At 47.8% G+C, this 20,231-nt stretch overlaps 1 protein-coding gene across 1 annotated transcript in view; it reads right to left on the reverse strand.

The window, feature by feature from the left end:
• Positions 1 to 18,939, reverse strand: part of MEGF6 (multiple EGF like domains 6) — a 1,562,146-nt gene extending 1,543,207 nt beyond the window's left edge. Inside the window, exon 1 of the mRNA XM_069610227.1 lies at positions 18,407 to 18,939. Coding sequence (XP_069466328.1) covers positions 18,407 to 18,498 — 92 coding nt within the window. The 5' untranslated portion in view covers positions 18,499 to 18,939. The remainder of the gene's footprint in view (positions 1 to 18,406) is intronic.
• Between the last annotated feature and the right edge of the window lie 1,292 nt (positions 18,940 to 20,231).

Below are 20,231 nucleotides of genomic sequence, written 5' to 3' on the forward strand. Positions count from 1 at the left end.
TACTGCCAGATATGCATACCTCCATGCCTGTGATGAGGTGGGTGCTTAAACAGGTGATATTTTGCAAACCCCCCCACTGTTTTAGAGTTACATTTGAATCTCAAATGAGCCTCCAAGCGCAAATAAAATTGTTTAGTGAGGTTAACATGCAGAAAAAAAATCCAAACATTTTACACAACCAAGTGATATAACATAACACAAATAAACATTCATAAATATACACAGGTGGATTAACAATCCATGTATTAGTTATTGTACTTGCCCCATGTGTCTTCTCGCCTTGGCTTTTCAACAACAACCGTGCTACTCTAGGCCATTTGATCCCCGTCTTCTCTCCTAAATTACAGTGTTATGTGGACAACACGCATCTTTCCTTCAATCTTCCCTCCACTGCCTCCTCCTCTTCCTCTCTCATTCCTGACTGTCTACCTGCTATTCAGGCATGGTGCACTGCTAACAATCTCTGCCTTAATGCCAGTAAGACTGAGATCCTTCTCATTGGGACCCCAGCTCCCTCTTGCCCTCCTACAGTCTGGGCACTCTCCATGGCCCCCTTCCCTCACCCTGCTGTGAGACATAAAAACCTTGGTGTCATCGTTGACTCCTCTCTCTCCTTCTCTCCACACATCACAGACCTTGCCAAGAAGGCCCACTTTTAGCAGCACCTCCTCAGAGGCATTCTCCCTTTCCTCGCCTTCCCCCAGAAACTCAATGTCTCCAGAGCTCTGGTCCTCTCCAGGCTGGACTACTGCCACAGCCTCTTTCTTAATCTGCCCAACTCCTCCCTTCGCCCCTTCAACTAATCCAGAATAGGATTTATTCTTGGCCTCAAGCCCAGGGACCACATCTCTCCAGTTATAAAATCTCTCCACTGGCTCCCGGTTGCTGCAAGGATGAAGTTCAAGACCCTCTGCATCATCCACAAGGTTTTCTGGGGCCTGGGACCCCGCTACATCCAGCTCTCTCTCCCTAAATGCCTCCCTGCTAGAGGGCTTGGGTCTTCTAGCTCCAACTGTCTGCAGATCAGATACATTTCTAAGCAGAGAGTGGAATGGCCTCCCTGCCTCTCGCAGACCTGAGCTGGATTTCCTTAAGTTCCAAAGGCTTCTCAAGACCCTCCTCCCCCATCCCCCTGCTAATGTACCCCTCTGCCCCTTTTGACTGGCTGCTTGGTTCCTTCAGATTCTTACAGGGCACAAGGCCCTCCTTGACAAGTCTACCCCTGTACTTGGTCTCCCCTGAGACCCCCCACCCCCAACCTGCACTTGCACTTCTGAGCTCCCTCCCCCTGCACTAGCCTGGCTGGGTCTGAACCCCTTCAGCCCTTCCAACCCTGTCCCTCGCACTTAGCACGTGGACCTTCCTTCCCCTGCACTCTGCATTCCCCTGACACTTGTCCATCTGGCCTCCCCTTGGCACTCGCATAACCCATGGGTCCTTCCGCCCTGACCAGCACTTCCTCCCTCCCCTGCACTTCTCTTTACTGCACTTGCATGAGCCGAATAACACAAGGCCTAGTTGGACCGTTTTTGTTTTCTTCATCCCTATATAAAAAAAAAAACATCTTTGTCTTGTTGCGCCTTGACACACCTTTTGCTGTATAGGCGCATTATAAATACCCAATAAATAAACAAAATGTATTCTCCTTGCAGCCCATCAATGTGAAAGATTGCATAGAAGTGTTGGGCCTGTGCCCAAGGTGCTGACACCTATGGAGCCACAGAGCCTCCTTGACAGCATGGCACATTAACTAGTGGCACAGAGATGGTTTATGTAGGCCAGGGCATCACACAGGGCTTTAAGTGGGCCGGGGCTACCCGGTCTCCAAAAAAATCTTTCTGAGATGGGGCAGCACTGCGGCTCCCTATGCTCCCTAGCTTGCCCTGCCGGTAAGGCAACTAGAAGCAAAGGCCTTTTTTTGTATAAAACCTAAAGCTTTCTCTCATGTGCGAGATCTTCAGGCTTTATAGAAAAAAAAGCCTAGTCTTTCTTAATGATGGCACCGGCCCTTGCCAGGCATCCCTTTAAGTAGTTGATGTAGCGATCAGGTGATTGCTGAATCTCTGAGTTAAAGGGATGCCTGAAGAGACTATGCGCCACCGCTAGGAGATGCACAAATCACCCCAGGATGGTAGCTGCATGACTTAGTTGAAGGGAGGCCCTGGTGGGGGTCGGCAGCTTGATCTTGCCTAAACCTCTGGTTAGGCCATGTCTCCTTGGATGCGCATCTCCCAGATAGCCCCACCCCCTCTATTTTTGGTGCCAGCTAAACAGTTAAAGCGCTGGCTGCACAGGTCGAGGCTCTGGCTGGGGCAGGGCTTTAAGTGGGCTGGGGCTAGCCCCGGCAGTCTTCCAAAAACTTGATCGAGCGGGCTCACACTAACCCAGACAGCCCTAACAACCACTTTTTTTTTTCTTTCTGTGCACACTGCCGGTGACTAACCAGTGTCATGTTACACTGTGCTATTACTTAGGGGGTGGATTTCGTTTGTTTCATTCATAGACTGCTTGACACATAAAGCCCATAATGAGGGGATATGCCCGTCGGTGCTGGGCCTACCTTGTACGTAACAGCCTGCCACCCAAGTTAAGGACCTGAGTGCAGCGAGGGTGTCTTAATGAGGGTGGCAGGACGTTACCTACAGGGTGGGCCCGCCACTGAGGGGCATATTACCATTAGCACCTGTGTAGTTGTTTACATGGATGCTAATGGCCCGACGCTGTATAATCCTGTTGGACAGGACTGCATAGCGTCAGGCTGCGCATCTAAGGTAAGTTTCTTTTTGATTTAAAAAAAAAAAACACTGTTAGTACCCACGTAGGACACTACGCGGGTGCTATGAGATGAAATGGGAAGGGGTTCCGGGGAGGGGGAGCGGGGAAGTGGGCGCTGGCTGTCCGACAGCTCGGAAAGCAGGCTTCTACCATACAGTAGAGCCCACGTTCTGAGTATCCTGATTGGCTGGCGCCCTCTGCAGGGTGCTAATGGGCTTCATGTGCCAAGATGTTTATTGCATAAAACAAAAAACAAAAGAAATTGTGCACATATGAAATAGCACAGTGTGCTGCATCAGTGGTTTGTCAGCGGCAGGTTTCAGGTTGGAATCCCTAGCAGGGGACAAAAAATAAAAGCAATTTTTTTTGTAATGGTCCCTATTTTGTTGGTGCCGGATTCCATTGGTTTCATTCAATTGAATTTTGACACAGTCTATTGGATGAAATAAAATTAATTGAGCACCAATGAAACAGCACAGTGCAATTCGACACTGGCTTGTCAGTAACTCGACACGTTTCTTATTTATTCCTGTGCTGGGTACACTTCAGGTCACGCCCATAATTTAGGCCACACCCTCTCATTGCAGCCTCCCCTCTCGATTTCTCATCACACTTAAAGCCCTGGACAGCAGGGGCACCGAGTACGGGGGGCTGCAGGGCCCGTGCCCCATCCCCGGCAGAATGAAGTCGGTGCTGAGCCCCCCACACCCCAGGCCAGAAAGAAGAGACGCAGTATGGATGGACCTTTTAAAAGCCGGGGAAAAACGATGTTTGGAAATTGAGGGACGGATGCGAAGCAAGAGGCTCTTGCTTTGCATCTGTCCCTCAATTTCTAAAAATCGTTTTGTGTTGGTGCACAGATGTAGAGGTATAACCAACCCAAAACGATTTTTAGAAATGGAGGCACAGATGCAAAACAAGTCTGTCCCTCAATTTATAAAAATCGATTTGGGTTTGGTGTATTTGTCCATCTGTGCACCACTCTTGGCAGATGCAAAGCGAGGGAGGGGGCAGGGAGCAGGGGCAGGGAGAGGGCAAATGACACCGTTTGCATATCTCTGAGTGTGCACGTGGTGAGGGTGAATGCTATGGGCGGGGAGCGGTGCGTATCAGCCAGCACTTTCTAGTAGAGCTGCCATATTTGAAATGGGACAATGCCGGTACTCCTCAGTTCGCTCACTATACTCTTGATGGGATAGTACTGCTGTAACAGGGCTTCTATAATTGTTGAATCTTCTCAGCGATAATACTATGCTTTTGTTGAGGCAATGCTAGTTCATCTTAGTGGGGCTGCTATACTTCTGATGGGACAACATCAGCACTTCTCAGTTGAGCTGCTACACTCTTATTGACAAGGCCCCAGCACTTCTCAACAGATGTATTTCTTTTTATTTTAATTGGTTATTTATAATGCGTGTACTACCCAGAGGTTTCTAAGTGGGGACTGAGGGAGCGAACCTGTGTTACGCGGACTGAGGGAGCGTACCTGTGTTGCGCGGACTGAGGGAACGAACCTGTGTTGCGCGGACCAATGGAGTGAACCTGTTTTGCGTGGACCGAGGGAGCGAACCTGTGTTGCGCGGACCGAGGGAGCGAACCTGTGTTGCGTGGACCGAGGGATCGAACCTGTGTTGCTCTGTGTCGTCTTGTCGGAATTGAAACAATATTATGCCTCCTATCGTAACGATTGTATGTGTATTGGCCTACGCCAAGTTGTCTAAACATCATATGCGAACAAACTCCACGGCAAGGTCTTGACCTTAGAGAAAGCAATGTAAGTCGCCATCTTGGATTAAGCCGCCATTTTAGGTTCTCTTGTTATATGGAAGTCACCCTGAACATCAAAATGGAGGCCGAATGACATACTGAGTAAGATTCTGGCCATTGTGACCTCCGTACACATGAATAATTAATATGCCTGCAGGCCACTTGTCGGGGTCGCAAACTAAGACCTTGTCCTACCGTTGACCTATATGTAAATGTACAACTATATCAGTGAAATCAATCGAAATGCATATATTACAGGATTGACCTGGCAAGGAACCCATAGGCCCGGCTCATAGAATGGTTAACCCGCGAGAGGGTTGGCCAAGGGCTGGACGAACTGTATAAAAGGCCCAAGTATTCCAATGTACGGTCTCTCTCACTAACACATCGAACCCTCGTTGAAGTTCTTTATGTTACTCTGAGAGCTGAATAGCTATCCGTTTGTCAATTGACTTGGTAACTGTTGTAGCTTTTAAATAAAGCACTTGTATTTTCTTTGCAACCTGTGTTGGTGTGTTTCTTTCTGGGATCCCGGCCTCATGTTATTAATTCTGTTTCCACAGTTGGCGCCCGAATAGGGACCCTCAAGATTGATGCCGGATCATTGAAGGTTGACGCAGACTATCGAACCGGGATCGGACGGTGTGATACTGCGGGCCCGACCGAACGAGACGTGATACCTCGGCAGCGCTGCACGATCCGATCCTTGGACGATAGTCGTGTGGTCTGACACGGCATCTTGACGAGGGTCCATTTTTGAGGCGGGCAGATTTGCCGAAACCACCAAACACAAGGTAAAATTTGTTAGGTAAGTTCTTTGGTAAACCGTACAGTCCTCCTTAGGTTTGGTCAGGTGCAGTCGTGACCCGACTCTTAATTTAACCCTGACAATTTGAATTTGGCGTATTGTATCTGCAGACACAATTATTCACCAGGTAACACCAATTTTTTTGTGAAATGCCTGGGAAATTGTCTAGCTGCTTTAGGGCTCTGTTCCGCAGCGATCGACAATCTTTGGAATTTAGCCGCCCGGCACCACAGGTGGGGTCGCCGGCATGTACTATATACTATAAGTATGGCATTGGAAGTATAGTATTTAATGATATTTGGCACAGACAAACCAGACATGCCTCCGAATTTCAGTGGCCAATCAATGGTAGTTTCGAGATCCCCCGTATTGAATACCTAGAATCGGTCTTGCTAAAAAAGAAGGCCAGACCTGCAGCATTCGATGTTTTGCAGAATTGGAAAAAAGAAGCGTTGCAGCAGCTTAAAAGTAGGGATAAACATGCACGCCGTCATAAAACAAATGCCGAAAAGGCGTTGTTATATGATAAGGAAAAACATTCGGAGTCAGTCAAAAATATGGATAGGGCTTTCTCACTCGGTATCCAGAAAATGTATCTCTCTAAAGATTTCCATGCTTCTGAAGAATTTATTGAAAAATTGTTAAACGAACGCAGGCCTGGTGCCTCTGCGCCACCTCAGTATGATCCTCTCCCTGGTGCTCTTCCCATTCCTGTTGTTATTCCTGCTGTTATTCCTGTTCCCCCTGTACAACCTACTGTTCCTATTCCTCCGGTTGTTGTTCCTCCACCTATCCTACCACCGCTTCCTCTTGCGCCGATAGTTGCACCCTCATTGAATTTGCCCACACCTCCGCTCCCGAGTGGTTCTGTATTGACTGAAGTTGATCGGGGTGCGGGGTCAAAGATTGTTACTCGAAATACTGTTTCTGCAGATAAGAAACAGGAATTATTTGCATGGGCTAAGCACTGAATGGAGAGAGGTGATCAAGTTAATGTTTTTTCCACATTATCAAATATGGGCAATTTTCCCGAGAAAAATGTTTTTATCGAAGGTTTGGGGACTCATTTATGTGTAATGTGGGGTAGATTACATAATACGGATCTCCCACAAGGGGTGAGGGATCTAAATACTTTAGCACTTTCAAGGGACACAGAGGAGAAAGTACATGGTCATGTTGAGAGATTGTTTGAGTATATAAGAGGGACTTTGAAAAATTACGGGATGAGGATGGTGAAGACGACAGTATGTATGTACAGAAACGGTTCCTTCCGTGTCGTAGATCGGCATCTGAGGGAGTACGAATTTGTACCAAAGATGCGATTCGATGGATCTCGGATTCATCGATACCGCCGGATGAAGTATATGACACGTATAGTTAGTATACAGTAGAAATGCAGAGGAAGGTGATTCAGGTAATGGTACAGTACCTGCAGGATGAATGTGTAAGGAAGAAGGTTAGTTGTCCTATAGAGTTATTGGGTATTTGTAAGAGGGCTTTTTCGCCCGACACTTCTTCAGCTGCCTTAGCGCTCGACCTGGCTCTGTTGCTTAGTAAGCGGTCAGAGTTACCTATATCTCAGTTGCCTATGAGAGAGGTTCCTCCGACATTTGCCCCAAAGGTTGAGATTCCCGCTAACGCTGGGACTGGTGCACCCCTGTGGACATCCCTGCACATTATGTATCGCAATTTGTTCACGTCCCGTTTTCACAACAGGAAGTGAACACTATTAGACAATCAATTCCCGATATTAGGAAAAACCCGACAGGATTCTACAAAGAGATAGAGTCCGTTTTGCAGTCCTCTGTGTTCACCTTAAGTGATATTGACTTGCTATTCCCTGTGCTCCTGCCCGTAGATTTATGGAAGCAGGTTCGAACAATAGACGATGTGCCAGGGTTGGGAGATACGTGGGCTAACATGACTAGGTTTGATGGGGAAAGACCAGCTGGTGAGAAATCGCCTCAGGTAATACTTACTTTGCCTGATAGAATTGTCACAAAATTGAAAACCATAATTCCTGAGAAAAGAATTATTTGGGACAAGCTTACGGCCTGTGTTCAAGGAAAAACTGAAGGTGCCACCGAGTTCTTTAATAGATTCGAACAGGTATTCTCTGACTTCAGTGGACAGGACTTGGGCACAAAGTCTGGGAAAAGGTTGTTTGTGGACAAATTTGTACGTGGGTTGTTGCCCGACATCCAGTCACAGATTATGTCCTCTGAGAGCGCTTGGCAGGCGAAATCTCAATCTGAAGTTTTGCACATGGCTCAGTATTATGAGAACCGTGTTAATAATGAAAAAGAGAAAATAGAGAAGAGGAAAGGAGATTTGAAGACTAAAGTATTGTTACAACAAATTGTTACAAATCCCAGAGGAGGTACTTCACAGACCAAAGGTCAGTATGTCCCAAAAGGAAACGCTCCTTTGGGTCCTGTGAATGTTAATCAATGTGCCTATTGCCGCCAGGAAGGTCATTGGCGAGCACAGTGCCCTGTCCTTCGCCAAAGGTCAAACAAAGCATTTGGGAGTATGGGTAGACGACCTAGAGGTCGCCCCGGAGCGGGGGGCCCTGAAAGAGGTCAGTTCTCGCAAGATCCTCAGGAACCTTTTTCACGGGAAAATCAGACTTCGAGTGTGGACACAAGAAACATATTTGATCACCCTTCTGCTGCCTACCTTTCTGAAGAGCTTCCTTCCGACAACATTTTATTTTGTTAGGACTGCCCGAAGCAGGGTTTGGAACCTTCACCTATTCCCGTTAATCAGAAAGGTCCCTACTTTGAATTGTTAGTGGGGAATAGGAAACATCAGTTTTTGATAAGACACTGGAGCACAGAAGTGCTCCATTGATCATTCCCGGGTTCCAAACATTCCACTGTCAGGGCAAACAAATGTTTCAGTAGGGTTTTCTGGCATACCAGTTGCTTGCCCGGTTTCTTTGCCGGTCTCTGTTTCTTTGGGTCCCTTCACGGACCATTGTCCCTTCCTCCTGACTTCGAACTGTGGAGAGAATTTGCTGGGGTTAAATTTGTTGAAGAAACTGAATGCAGTAATTAATTGTTCCTCTGACGAAGTGCGACTGACGGTTTCACCACAGCAACTTCCCAATTCTCAGTTTCTGACTCGACCATTGCCTCCTGAGTTTAGCGTTGTTCCGGAATGTTTGTGGGCGGTTGACGACAATGATGTCGGGGTGCTACAGATCGAACCCGTTAAAATAGTTTTGAAATATGGAGTTAAACTACCACGCATTCCGCAATATAAAATATCAGTTGAGGGCGAGCGTGCTTTGAAGTGCATTGTCTCCAATTTTGTGCATCGAGGAGTGATTGAAGAGATTGCAGGTGGTTTATGTAACAGCCCGATTTTGCCTGTATACAAGAAAGGCGACAATGCAATCCCATACCGTTTCATAATTGATCTACGTGCTATTAACAAAGTTGTCGCCCCACAATTTCCAATTGTGCCTGATCAACGATACTAACAATGATCCCTGCTACAGCTACGCACTTTAGTGTTGTGGATCTAAAGAATGCTTTCTTTAGTGTTCCTATACACAAGGAAAGTAGATATTTGTTCGCGTTCACCTTGGGGGGACGTTCTTTCACATTTACTCGTGCACCTCAAGGGTATACTGAAAGTCCAAGCATTTATAGTAGGGCTTTGAAAGAGCAGCTTGATACCCTTGAATTGCCACCTACTTGTACATTGCTTCAGTATGTCGATGACTTACTTTTAGCTGCAGATTCTGTAAGTGCTTGTAAAGAAGGCACTGTATTGTTGCTTATTCATCTGGCTGAAAACGGTCATAACGCTTCCCTCAAAAAATTTCAATATTGTTGTCAGGAGGTCGCCTATTTAGGCTACCTCCTGTCAAAGGAGGGGAGAAGATTGACACCTGAAAGAATAAAACACATTTCTGGCATTTCCGTTCCAAATACACAGAAGGAAGTCAGAGCCTTAATAGGTATGGCTTCTTACTGTAAGTTGTGGATCCCGAACTTCTCACTAGTGATAAAACCGATGTTGGCTTTGACAAAGAAGGACATTTCTTTGCCGCTGCCATGGAAATCGGAACATCAACGATCATTTGAGCTTCTCAAAACTGCGTTATGCTCTGCACCGGTTGTGGGTACTCCAAATTATGACAAGGCCTTTGTGTTGTTTGTGCATGAATGTGATGGATGTGCTTTGGCTGTGTTAACATAGGAACACGGAGGGAAGAATAGGCCGTGCGGCTACTACTCTTCCGCCCTTGATCCTGTCGCATGCGCTTTGCCAAGATGTTTGCGAGCTGTCGCTGCTGCTGCCGCGTCTGTAAAACAGAGTGAGGGAATGGTCCTAGGCCATGATTTAATTTTGATGGTACCTCACTCTGTAGATGTCCTATTGAATAAAACCCAAACGCAACACCTCACCTCTGCACGGCTGACAGGGTATGAATTAATTCTGTTTGCCCCTCACATTCAAATTAAGAGGTGTTGTGTTCTTAATCCGGCTGAACTCCTACCTTTCCCGCAAAATACTGTTTGCGGTGACGAGGAATTACATGACTGCCTGTATACTACTGAACAGGAAACGAAGGGCAGGATAGACCTTATAGATACTCCTTTGGGCAATGCGGAAGGGGAGCTGTTTTGTGATGGCTCCTGCTTCAAACTCCCCGATGGTACATCTACAGCTGCCTACGCAGTTACTACATTGAGTACGGTTGTTGAAACTAAGAGAATTCCGCATAACTCCGCACAGGCCGCAGAGATTATAGCGTTGACCCGAGCTTGTGAACTCTGCGAAGGGCATACAGTAAACATATATACTAATAGCCAGTACGCCTTTGGGGTGGCTCACAACTTTGGGAAGCTCTGGTCGGAAAGAGGGTTCCTAACCTCACATGGGACCAAGATTCAGCATGGTCCCCTGATAGTGCAATTGCTCTCGGCACTCTCGCTCCCTAGTCAGTTAGCGATCATGAAATGTGCAGCACATCGTAAGGTCATAGACGATGTGGGAAAAGGGAACGCTTTTGCTGACCAGATAGCCAGGCAAACAGCCACAGATCTTAGCGCAGACATGTATGCTTTAAGGGAAACAAAAGATGCCTATGTAATGGATGAGGGTATCGGGTCTGTGCGAGATATCCAAGCTGATGCCACAATAGAAGAATCTAAAAAGTGGGCCGAAGGAATGGGGAAACTAGATGACGATGGGTGTTGGGTGGATACATCTGAAGGGAAATGGTTGCTCCCCGATTCATATGTACTGGCGATGGTACGATGGCACACGGTCCTACGCATGTGTGTGCTCAGCAGATCACAAAAATGTTAGAACAAGTCTGGTGAATGATAAAATTTTGAAGATTGCACAGCGACATGTTCAGAATTGTATGATTTGCTTACAGCACAATGTGGGGAAGGGGGCAGTAACTCCAAGGGGTAGCTTTGGGCCCCTTCTGTTCCCTTCGAGGTCATCCACTTTGATTTTATTGAGATGGAACGGTGTAACAGTCTAAAATATGTTCTTGTGATTATTTGTGCCTTTAGTAAATGGGTTGAGGCTTTCCCCGTTAAGGATGCCACTGCCATGACCACTGCAAAGACTATGGTAAAGGAATTCTTTCCACGATTTGGGCTACCTAGAGTAATTTGGTCGGACAACGGTCCCCATTTCGTTGCAGCAGTAATTTTGCCGATATGCACAGCGTTACACATTGAAAAGCGATTTCACTCGGCTAGACATTCTCAAAGTGCTGGGTTGGTAGAGAGACATAACGGTATCCTAAAGAATAAGCTTGCCAAAACATGTGCCGGCACCAAACTGAAATGGCCAGATGCCTTACCTATTGTATTGTTAGCCATGCATACCACACCTCAAACTAAGACTGGGCTCTCTCCATTTGAGGTAGTGATGGGGAGACCTGCTAACATTTGGGGCCTTCCAAAGCCCAAAACCCCGAGGGAGGTCGAAAATGTATTGCTTGTAGACTACTGTAACCAGTTGACTAAAAATCTGTATCTCATTTATCATCAGGTCCAATCAGCTTTACCTGTACGGTTTACAGGCCCAGGACACAACATTCAGCCTGGAAGTTGGGTCCTAGTGAAGGCCTACGAAAGGTCTTCCTGTCTTGCGCCTCGCTGGCGGGGACACTATCAGGTGCTGTTGGTCACCCAGACAGCAGTGCGGGTGGCTGGAAAGAAGCATTGGATCCACGCGACGCATGTCAAGAAACTTCCTAACCCCACGCCGCACGTTACAGAAGAAGCAGAACCCCTCGCTGATGCTACAATCTCTGATCCTGCAGTAGCAAATAGCGCTGTGAGTGTGTCGGAGAATTTCTTTGAGCCCGTGGAGCTTGGGGAACAGTCCATTTCGTCTCCGCACTCTTTGAAAAGGTCACTTCCGGAAAACACTTTTTCAAGTTCTGCGTCTTCCGTCGCCTCCGATACGTTGCTTCCCTCAGGAAGTGACGTTACCCTATTTCCGGATCAAACAGTGGTGGGTACCACCAGGTACGACCTTCGACGAAGAAAATAGAACTACGGCACGGGTTTTTCCTGTGCATCTGGAAAGAAGAAGTGATTGAAGGTTTTCTCTTGTAAAAGAAAGTTCTTTTTGAACAAAAGGAAAAAAGGGATTCTGCTTGCTAGGGTTGGGGAAGGACTAAGAAGTTGCGCAACCGTAGTGTCGCCATCAACAAACATTGGGGTCGTCGATTGAGAAACTACGATGCCTGCCACCTCCACCGCTGCTGCTCGCATTGGACTTGTAAATTAGGGGGTGACCAACTCGGACAACGAACAATGTGCCTAGGCCCTGAAAACGTATTGCTGTGTTGTGTTAATAGTAATTGGAATTTGTGTAATTACTGTTTTGGGACTTTGGTACTTCGAAGAAATTTACCCTCTAAAACCTCTACTGCCAATTGAGATTGTACCCACTGCTTTGACTCCCTCTGTACACCTTCATACTTTGTCACCTAGAGACTCCCAGCATAGACGAAAGTACCATATTAACACTTTAATGATAATAATGAATTCAACGCATGCCATTTTTAATAAGAGTAATTGCTGGATTTGCACCCATTTACCGCAACATTGGAACAAGGGGCTAGGATGGTATATTCACCCTTTACCTTTAACGACTGCTTGCTATGCCTCTCTTAGAGCACTATTCTTTGGCCGTTGGAATGATAGCATCTCAGGGAACTTTGATGGAACTAATTTAAATGATTTTGAGAAACGTGAATTGACTCCCCTGGGATGCTCGCTTTTTGCAAATAGAAGTAAACCTAATGTTGCTTCTATTAGGCCATCTGATAAACTATCTCTTCCTTTTCAAACTCTAATTTCCTTTAAAATGGCTCTGATAGGCAATAAGGACGCTGTGCCTCCTTCCTACTCTTATTAATTATAGCCCCGATTCAGTCCCCTTTTGTGTACAAAGAAATGGCACTCGGGCAATGGGAAACTTTGAAGGTTGCGTGAACATTGTAAATTTGACCGGGGAGAACAGGCCTCTGTATGTAGGGGGGCCTGTCTATTTCGTTTGCTGTAGTTCAGCATTTCCCTGGTTGCCCAAGGATTGGCAGGGAACCTGTTATTTAGGAATCCTGTTACCTGGGGTATTCATAGCTAGTACATTGGAAGTTTCTAAGGCTCGCCCACGGCGGGACGAGAACGGAGATACCCCTGGGCAAGTATTGGGAGATGTAGCAAAATCAGTTGTGCCATTTTGGGGACAGATAGCAAATTCTGAAAATATTAGGGGGCTAGCAAGGGTACTGGAGAGAACCATCAATCGGACCACAGATATACTCTACAATATGACACTAGAACAGAAAGCAATAAGATTGGTAGCACTCCAAAATCGGATGGCATTAGATGTCATCCTGGCAGAACGTGGTGGAGTATGCAAATTAGTGGGGTCCACTTGCTGTGTTTTCGTACCAGATTCCTCACCGACAATTTTCAAAGCAATACAGAACTTGCACATCCTTAGTTCAGAAGTGCATGTTCCTGTGGGAGATTGGAATATTAGCACTTGGTTCTGGGATTCTCTACGATCCTGGGGTTGGAAGGTGCTTTCTGTTATACTGGTTATTTTGGGAATCCTGCTATTCCTTTGTTGCTGTTTCCAATGTCTACCTAGTATATGTGCAATGCTAGGGGGATGTTGTGCTCAGGCAGTGAGCACAATAGGGCACAAAATGTATGCCCCAGATACAGCATCTAAAGCGTTTGTGTTACAAGAGGTTCTGGTGAACGACCTAATGGCTATAGATATTACAGATAATGATTCAGGATGTATAGACGACAATGCATGGAGTTATTTACAAAGATATTAGAAATGATATTAGCACTTGGCATAGGCCAAAAGGAGGGTTTGTCGGAATTGAAACAATATTATGCCTCCTATCGTAACAATTGTATGTGTATTGGCCTACGCCAAGTTGTCTAAACATCATATGCGAACAAACTCCACGGCAAGGTCTTGACCTTAGAGAAAGCAATGTAAGTCGCCATCTTGGATTAAGCCGCCATTTTAGGTTCTCTTGTTATATGGAAGTCACCCTGAACATCAAAATGGAGGTCGAATGACATTCTGAGTAAGATTCTGGCCGTTGTGACCTCCATACACATGAATAATTAATATGCCTGCAGGCCACTTGTCGGGGTCGCGAACTAAGACCTTGTCCTACCGTTGACCTACATGTAAATGTACAACTATATCAGTAAAATCAATCGAAATGCAAATATTACAGGATTGACCTGGCAAGGAACCCATAGGCCCGGCTCATAGAATGGTTAACCCGCGAGAGGGTTGGCCAAGGGCTGGACGAACTGTATAAAAGGCCCAAGTATTCCAATGTACGGTCTCTCTCACTAACACATCGAACCCTCGTTGAAGTTCTTTATGTTACTCTGAGAGCCGAATAGCTATCCGTTTGTCAATTGACTTGGTAACTGTTGTAGCTTTTAAATAAAGCAATTGTATGTTCTTTGTAACCTGTGTTGGTGTGTTTCTTTCTGGGCTTCCCGGCCTCATATTATTAATTCTGTTTCCATAGTCTTGCTTCCAAGGCGAGCACGTTGCCCCTGAACTATCCTTCCGATACTCTAAAGATCTGAAGTACATTTAAAGATACAGAACCAGAACTATTGAGCAAGTCTGTCATCATCAGAATAACTCAACAATGTCGTGGTTATACAAGAGCTCATTTATTTAAAGGGATGGAATTACTCAGAATGTAGCAGCACTATTCAATAACCCAAAGTTCTTAAGCATAGTTAATGTGAAAATGCTACACTTTTCACCGTTGGGACAGTACTGCCACTTCTCACAGAGGCTTCGACACCTTTCATGGGGCAGTACTGATCCAGCCTACTGCTCACATGCTCAGAATTGTCATTTCTCAGCAGGACTGTAACACTATACCATTGTGTTCTGTATGTTGAGTGCTTCTTCACCACCAATGTGGATTCATGGCTCTCTCCCAGTGTCTAAATAGTAGATCTGTCTACATTCAATCGGCAACAGGCATGTCCAGAGCTGCCTGCTGTCCATAAACTGCCACTCAGGATGTTGGGAGCCGGGATAGAAGGCTCGAGTCTGTCCGATAGCAGAATCAGCAGGGTCTTAAAACCTGCTCAATCCTTCTGGAGGGGCCATGGGGCAAAATGAGCCTGATCCCACATACAGGGGGTTGTTACCCCTTTATCTCTCCTGAATGAAAGAATGAGCTCTCTCAGACACAAGTTATCACCCATGCACACACATTGAATTAATATGGTATGGATCTATAGATCGAGAAAACTGGAGTGACAATTCAGAGTGTTTTAACAGAAATATAATTGTCTTCCCAGATGGGAGACTGACTCCATTAATATACATGGGGTCACTGAGATGGCCAAGAGTGAAACTGTGCGTTCAGTTATGAGATTACCAGCAACGGGTATACTATGCTCCAAGGAGTGAGTTGCCCACTCAATATATCACACTGTTTATAGGTGTGAGACCCATCCTGAATGCTTGCCCAAAGAGCCTTGGACAGAGTTTCACACTGAAGAAGTGAGCATGTGATCCGGGGTCTGCAGCCCACACACACGCAGGGGATTCCCATGCTCCCACTTGCGTGATTTGCACCAAATTAGTGAGATTGTGCTCCAAATTAAAAGGCACACGCACAGTCTTTGCTCTGATGTTTGACACACACACAGGATGGGACGGCATTTCATTCTCCCATCCTAGTTGTGTTGCTCTGCCTTTTGAGGTCTATTACAACCTGGATGATTATAGAGGGGTGGAGTAGGGGCAGTGATGGCCTACTGGAATGCAACTTGAAGGCTTAAATCTCCTTCTTACTTGACTTTAGTATATGCAGTACATGCTAGCCACTGTTTCCTTCCTATAACTGCCAGTGATGTCACTTCCTGTATTTGGGCCCCCCCACCCCACCCCACCCCTGGAAATTCATAAGTCGTCTCCCCTGGTGAGCAGGGGTATAGATTCCGTCTGAAAAGGAAGCCTTAGCAGGCTCGAAAACACAGGAAGACCTGCCCCCCCCCTCCACCCCCACACACTCCCATGCACTCCCCCTTCTACTATCCCAACCATGGACAGATTCTCTTCTCATCTCCCGAAATGCTGCTACAGCAGCAGAGGCGAACCTTCAGTGCCTGGAGCCATTCAAACACACAAAAAAGCCACCCACCAGGACACAGACACACCGCACTCGCCACTAATCTGTGCTGCAAAAAGAAAACATTTAGTTTTGCTCAGATGCACCCTCCAACTGTCTAAGAAAGAACCCTTTTCTGATCTTTCCTTTTCTTCCATGAGCAGTAAAGAGGAGAGAGCTGTGGGAAAGAGGGTTGGGATAGTGAAAGGGGGTAGGTGGGTCCACGGTTGAACTATTTTGGAGCAGGGTTCTTTGCGTGCATATCACACGGATCGCTGCAGAATGCACAGAAACACCTTGAACTATCTTTCTGGAATGGGAAATTCTGAGCCGAGGGGTACGTGCACATCTCTGCAGCAGGTACTTGATCAAACTGAGCTATCTTACCGGCATTAGAAACTGCGTTGACCGGTTTTGACTTGATTTCGTTTTTATATTGGAATGGTTGCTTATTTCATTTAGATCACATGCCATTGATGTAAAGCATGATGCTTGGGGGCGGGGCTCGGTTGGGGTTCACGCTGGTGTTCGCGCGCCTGCCAGCGTTCTGCGGCATCCTTCACTGAGCGTGATGGGTCTCCAGGCTGGCTGTAGCGTTGCATGCAGGCGGGCTCCATCCCCGAGGCAGCACGTGTCAGGTTAAAAAACCTTCTCTCGTCCTTACTTCACTTAACATATTGCCTGGTGTGACAAACGTGCAGTTTCCAGCCACTGTAAATCCTTGCCGCCTTGGCAATATATCCCATCGCTATTATATTTTCAGTTTTTACTTCAATCATTTTCAATGCGATCGAGCATTTGGCGACAGTGGAACCCCGAGACGAGGTCTAACCCTTAACTCCACCGTCTCCACTGGACCACCTGACCCCGTGGCCTGTCCCCGTTCTCCTATCCTCAAAGAATAGGGCGCGTTTCCAGTGAAGATCAGCGCCACTGAAACCGTGAACAACCAGGGAGATGGTTTCTGCTTCAGAGGGGGGGGTGCTGCCAGGACACAGCGCGCACGGTGGTCCCTGCAGTCTCGCGTCTTGCTTCTAAAAAAACAAGAAATACCCCCAAATTGTATGACCGGGTCTGCCCCCATTCACTGGTCTGGTTTTATTGCCACCACACCCGCGCCGTTTACTGCCTGTTCACCCCCCAACAGTTGCACCCCCTCCCACAAACACACTCACTCACTGACTCACTCCGCACACTCCAGTGCTTGGGGGGCGCACACGGTGAGAGCTTTGACAGGTCTACACTGCTTTGTTTGTCAATAGCCAGCTTGCTCTGCACGTGCAGCTGCGGGGCTCTGAAGACCGCGCCTAGCAGGGAAGCAAGGGGGCGCTGTGTGTATAGGTTTCCAAGTTGGGAATCTCAGTGTGGGGGGTGGCGGGAGAGCTGGGATGGGTAGAGGGGACACGGGGAGAGTTCAGGGGAAGTAGGGCTGAGCGGAGGGATCGGCGCCTCGCGGGTGCAGCTTGCGAGACAAAGGTGCCTTTAGAATGTACAGGGGGGGGGGTTGGTGGACGGAGGAGTATAGGGCTACAGGGAGGGGCGGGGGAGGCACTGGCATGCGTATTTTGTTTAATAGAATGATATATTTATGGTTTTCTATAACACCCTACTTGCAACTGCAGAGGTCACGGCGATGTACAGCACAAAAGGGTGCAATTTCGATAAATGATAAATAGCGCTCCCTGATAACTGAACAGCGTCTCTAGGCACTTGGACCTTGCTTGTGCATTTCAACAATTCTATTAAACCCCACGAGGAAGATGGGAGGAGAGTAATGGGAGGCAATGAAAAGACAGCTGCGTTAAAAGAATTGTCAGGCGCTCGCGCTCACAAAATCACCTGGCACCTCCCAAGGAAGACAACCCCCAACCCGGGTTTTACGAGTGGAAAGGTTCTTTTAGCCGTCACCAAGGAGATGTTAAAATGCACAGAGCAGCACAACAGCGTGAGCCCCGGGAGTCGGCAGGTACGAGCAGGACAGTGCACGCTGCTGCGGTGCCGAAATGCACATTGATTCATAGTTCGGGTATTTATAAAGCGCCTCCGCCCACTAGGCGCTGTAAATAATTACAGAAGCAGAGCATGCGTTTGCAAAATGAAGTGCAGCTTAAATCATTTGAGGACACAGGGGACTTGTAAGGGGAAGGAACACTTCCAGCCCCGGCTGCCATTCCACACCGGTCCCACTTTCCCAAAACGAATAAGCGGCCCTTCTGTTTCACAGCTGGAGGGCGCACAAAGGCAGCCTTCAACCCCCAGGTCCGCGGCAACCTTTGTAGTGCGGGGCCAGGCCCCAGCAAGCTGCGCTCTGATTGTAAACTCCTGCCAGCCCGCAGCCTGGTTCTCATCACTTCAGAATGTTTCCACATACTCACATGAAAGGTAGGAGTTTCAGCCCTGCTGCCGTCCAGGGCGAGTGGGCTACGAAAAGCAGCAAGAGGCTCCCCAAAGTGTGCAGAAATCCCATTGCAATGCTGCCACCGGATCCCACTTGCGTTGAAAGATCTGGGGGGCACGAACAACTTGTCCAAAGTGGTGTCTTTTAAAATCTCGCGGGAAAGGCGGGCCAGGTGATTTCTCCCAGGCAGGTCTGCCAGGGCGATCCCTTGCCAAATGTCAAAAAAATCTCATAAAAGTTGGCCCGAGGCTTATGAGAGGAGGAGGATGGGGCAATCCCCGCAGGATCGGTTCACGCCTGTCTGCGCAGGGATCCAGGCGCCTGGAGGTTCCCGCCGACCTGCTCCGGCACCCACAGAGTCCATGTGCTTTCTGACGTCCCGCCACGGCCGCAGACAGCTTCCCATTCATGCAGGCACGCACACAAGACACACCTCACTCCCGAGCCGGGGAAGGGGCGGGCTCTGAAGGCAGACCCCCTTCCCTCCCCGCACACCGCGGCAGAAGCAGCGGCCGGCAGCTTTCAATCTCGCTGTTGTGCCGCTTATGCTGGTCTGCAGGAACAGGCAGTTGGGGAGATGTTAATGTGCGTGTGGGTGCGTGAGTACGTGCGTGTGTGTGTGTAAGGTTCGGAAGATGAGATGTCAAGCCAGGAATGCACAATGTCAGGTATTTTTGTTTAACACAGCAGCGCTCACCATTAACACGGAATCACGCGATGTTGAAACTCAGGTGTGGAGCAATTTGACCATAACCCACATATCAGTAACGCAGCCCCCCATTCTCAAACCTTCATAACCGAGAAACATGCAGCCATGCAGGTGGTTCTGTTGGGTTTTACCACATCTCTATATTCTCCTGAATGCAGTGGCAAACCTTGGGCAACACCACATGTGGTATTGACTAGTGTCATTTCTTTCCAAAGTGGTGGGTGCCATTGACTCCACACATGTGGCCTTTGTACCACCGACGGCCCTGCAGCAGGTCTTCTGGCGCAGCCTTATGCCACAGAGTTAGCATTGACAAGAGGCTGACTGGCCCGCAGGGGGCGCTAGAGTGACAGCCTACATAGCGGGCTATCCCCTCCGGCTGCCCCCTTCCGGGGGGGTGGTCACGCGAGGCGGAAGAGGCATCCCCTAGGGCCTGACTTCCGGTTGCAGGAGTTTGGGGGACGCTTATAAGGCAGGGGGCTGCTGTGGGTCAGTCCTTTTCCAGCAGCCACCCCTGCCTTTTGATCCTCACCCATCCTCACCCGATGTTGGGTAGCATAGTTTTTAAATAAGGGAGACATTGAAGAATATTGGCAGTGTTAATTAGTGTGATCTGTGTTAGGAGGTAATTCCGTGCTTGGTGAGATGATCGCATGACCAAGGGCAGTGCAGGCATTCCAGCGCTAATAATGGTTAATAATTTGTCCATGTGTATTTTGGCATCTACGTGATCTAACCACAGCGGATTTTGCCGCGGCCAAAATGTTTGCATGCGAAATGTACGAACCACAACAGGTTGGTACATTTCCCATGCAAACATACGTTCATAACCCCTACATACCCACACCCACAACACACCCACGACACACACTCCCACATGCCCCACCCCGCACCCCCAACATACCCACACCCCACTTACCTGTCATTGCGTCGTGCTGTGTCCCTGCAGCGCCAGTTCCCTTTTACTTCTGTGATCGGGAACCGGCGCCGCAGGGTCCTTTTCTTTTCTTTTTTTTTCTTTTAGGGAGCTGCAGGGGTTTCCCCCGCCACACCCCACCCACTATACCACAGAGTATAGTGAGCGGGGTGTTGC

The sequence above is a fragment of the Ambystoma mexicanum genome, chromosome 8 (assembly GCF_040938575.1).
Source record: "Ambystoma mexicanum isolate Mex_15411 chromosome 8, UKY_AmexF1_1, whole genome shotgun sequence".
Classification (NCBI taxonomy): domain Eukaryota; kingdom Metazoa; phylum Chordata; class Amphibia; order Caudata; family Ambystomatidae; genus Ambystoma; species Ambystoma mexicanum.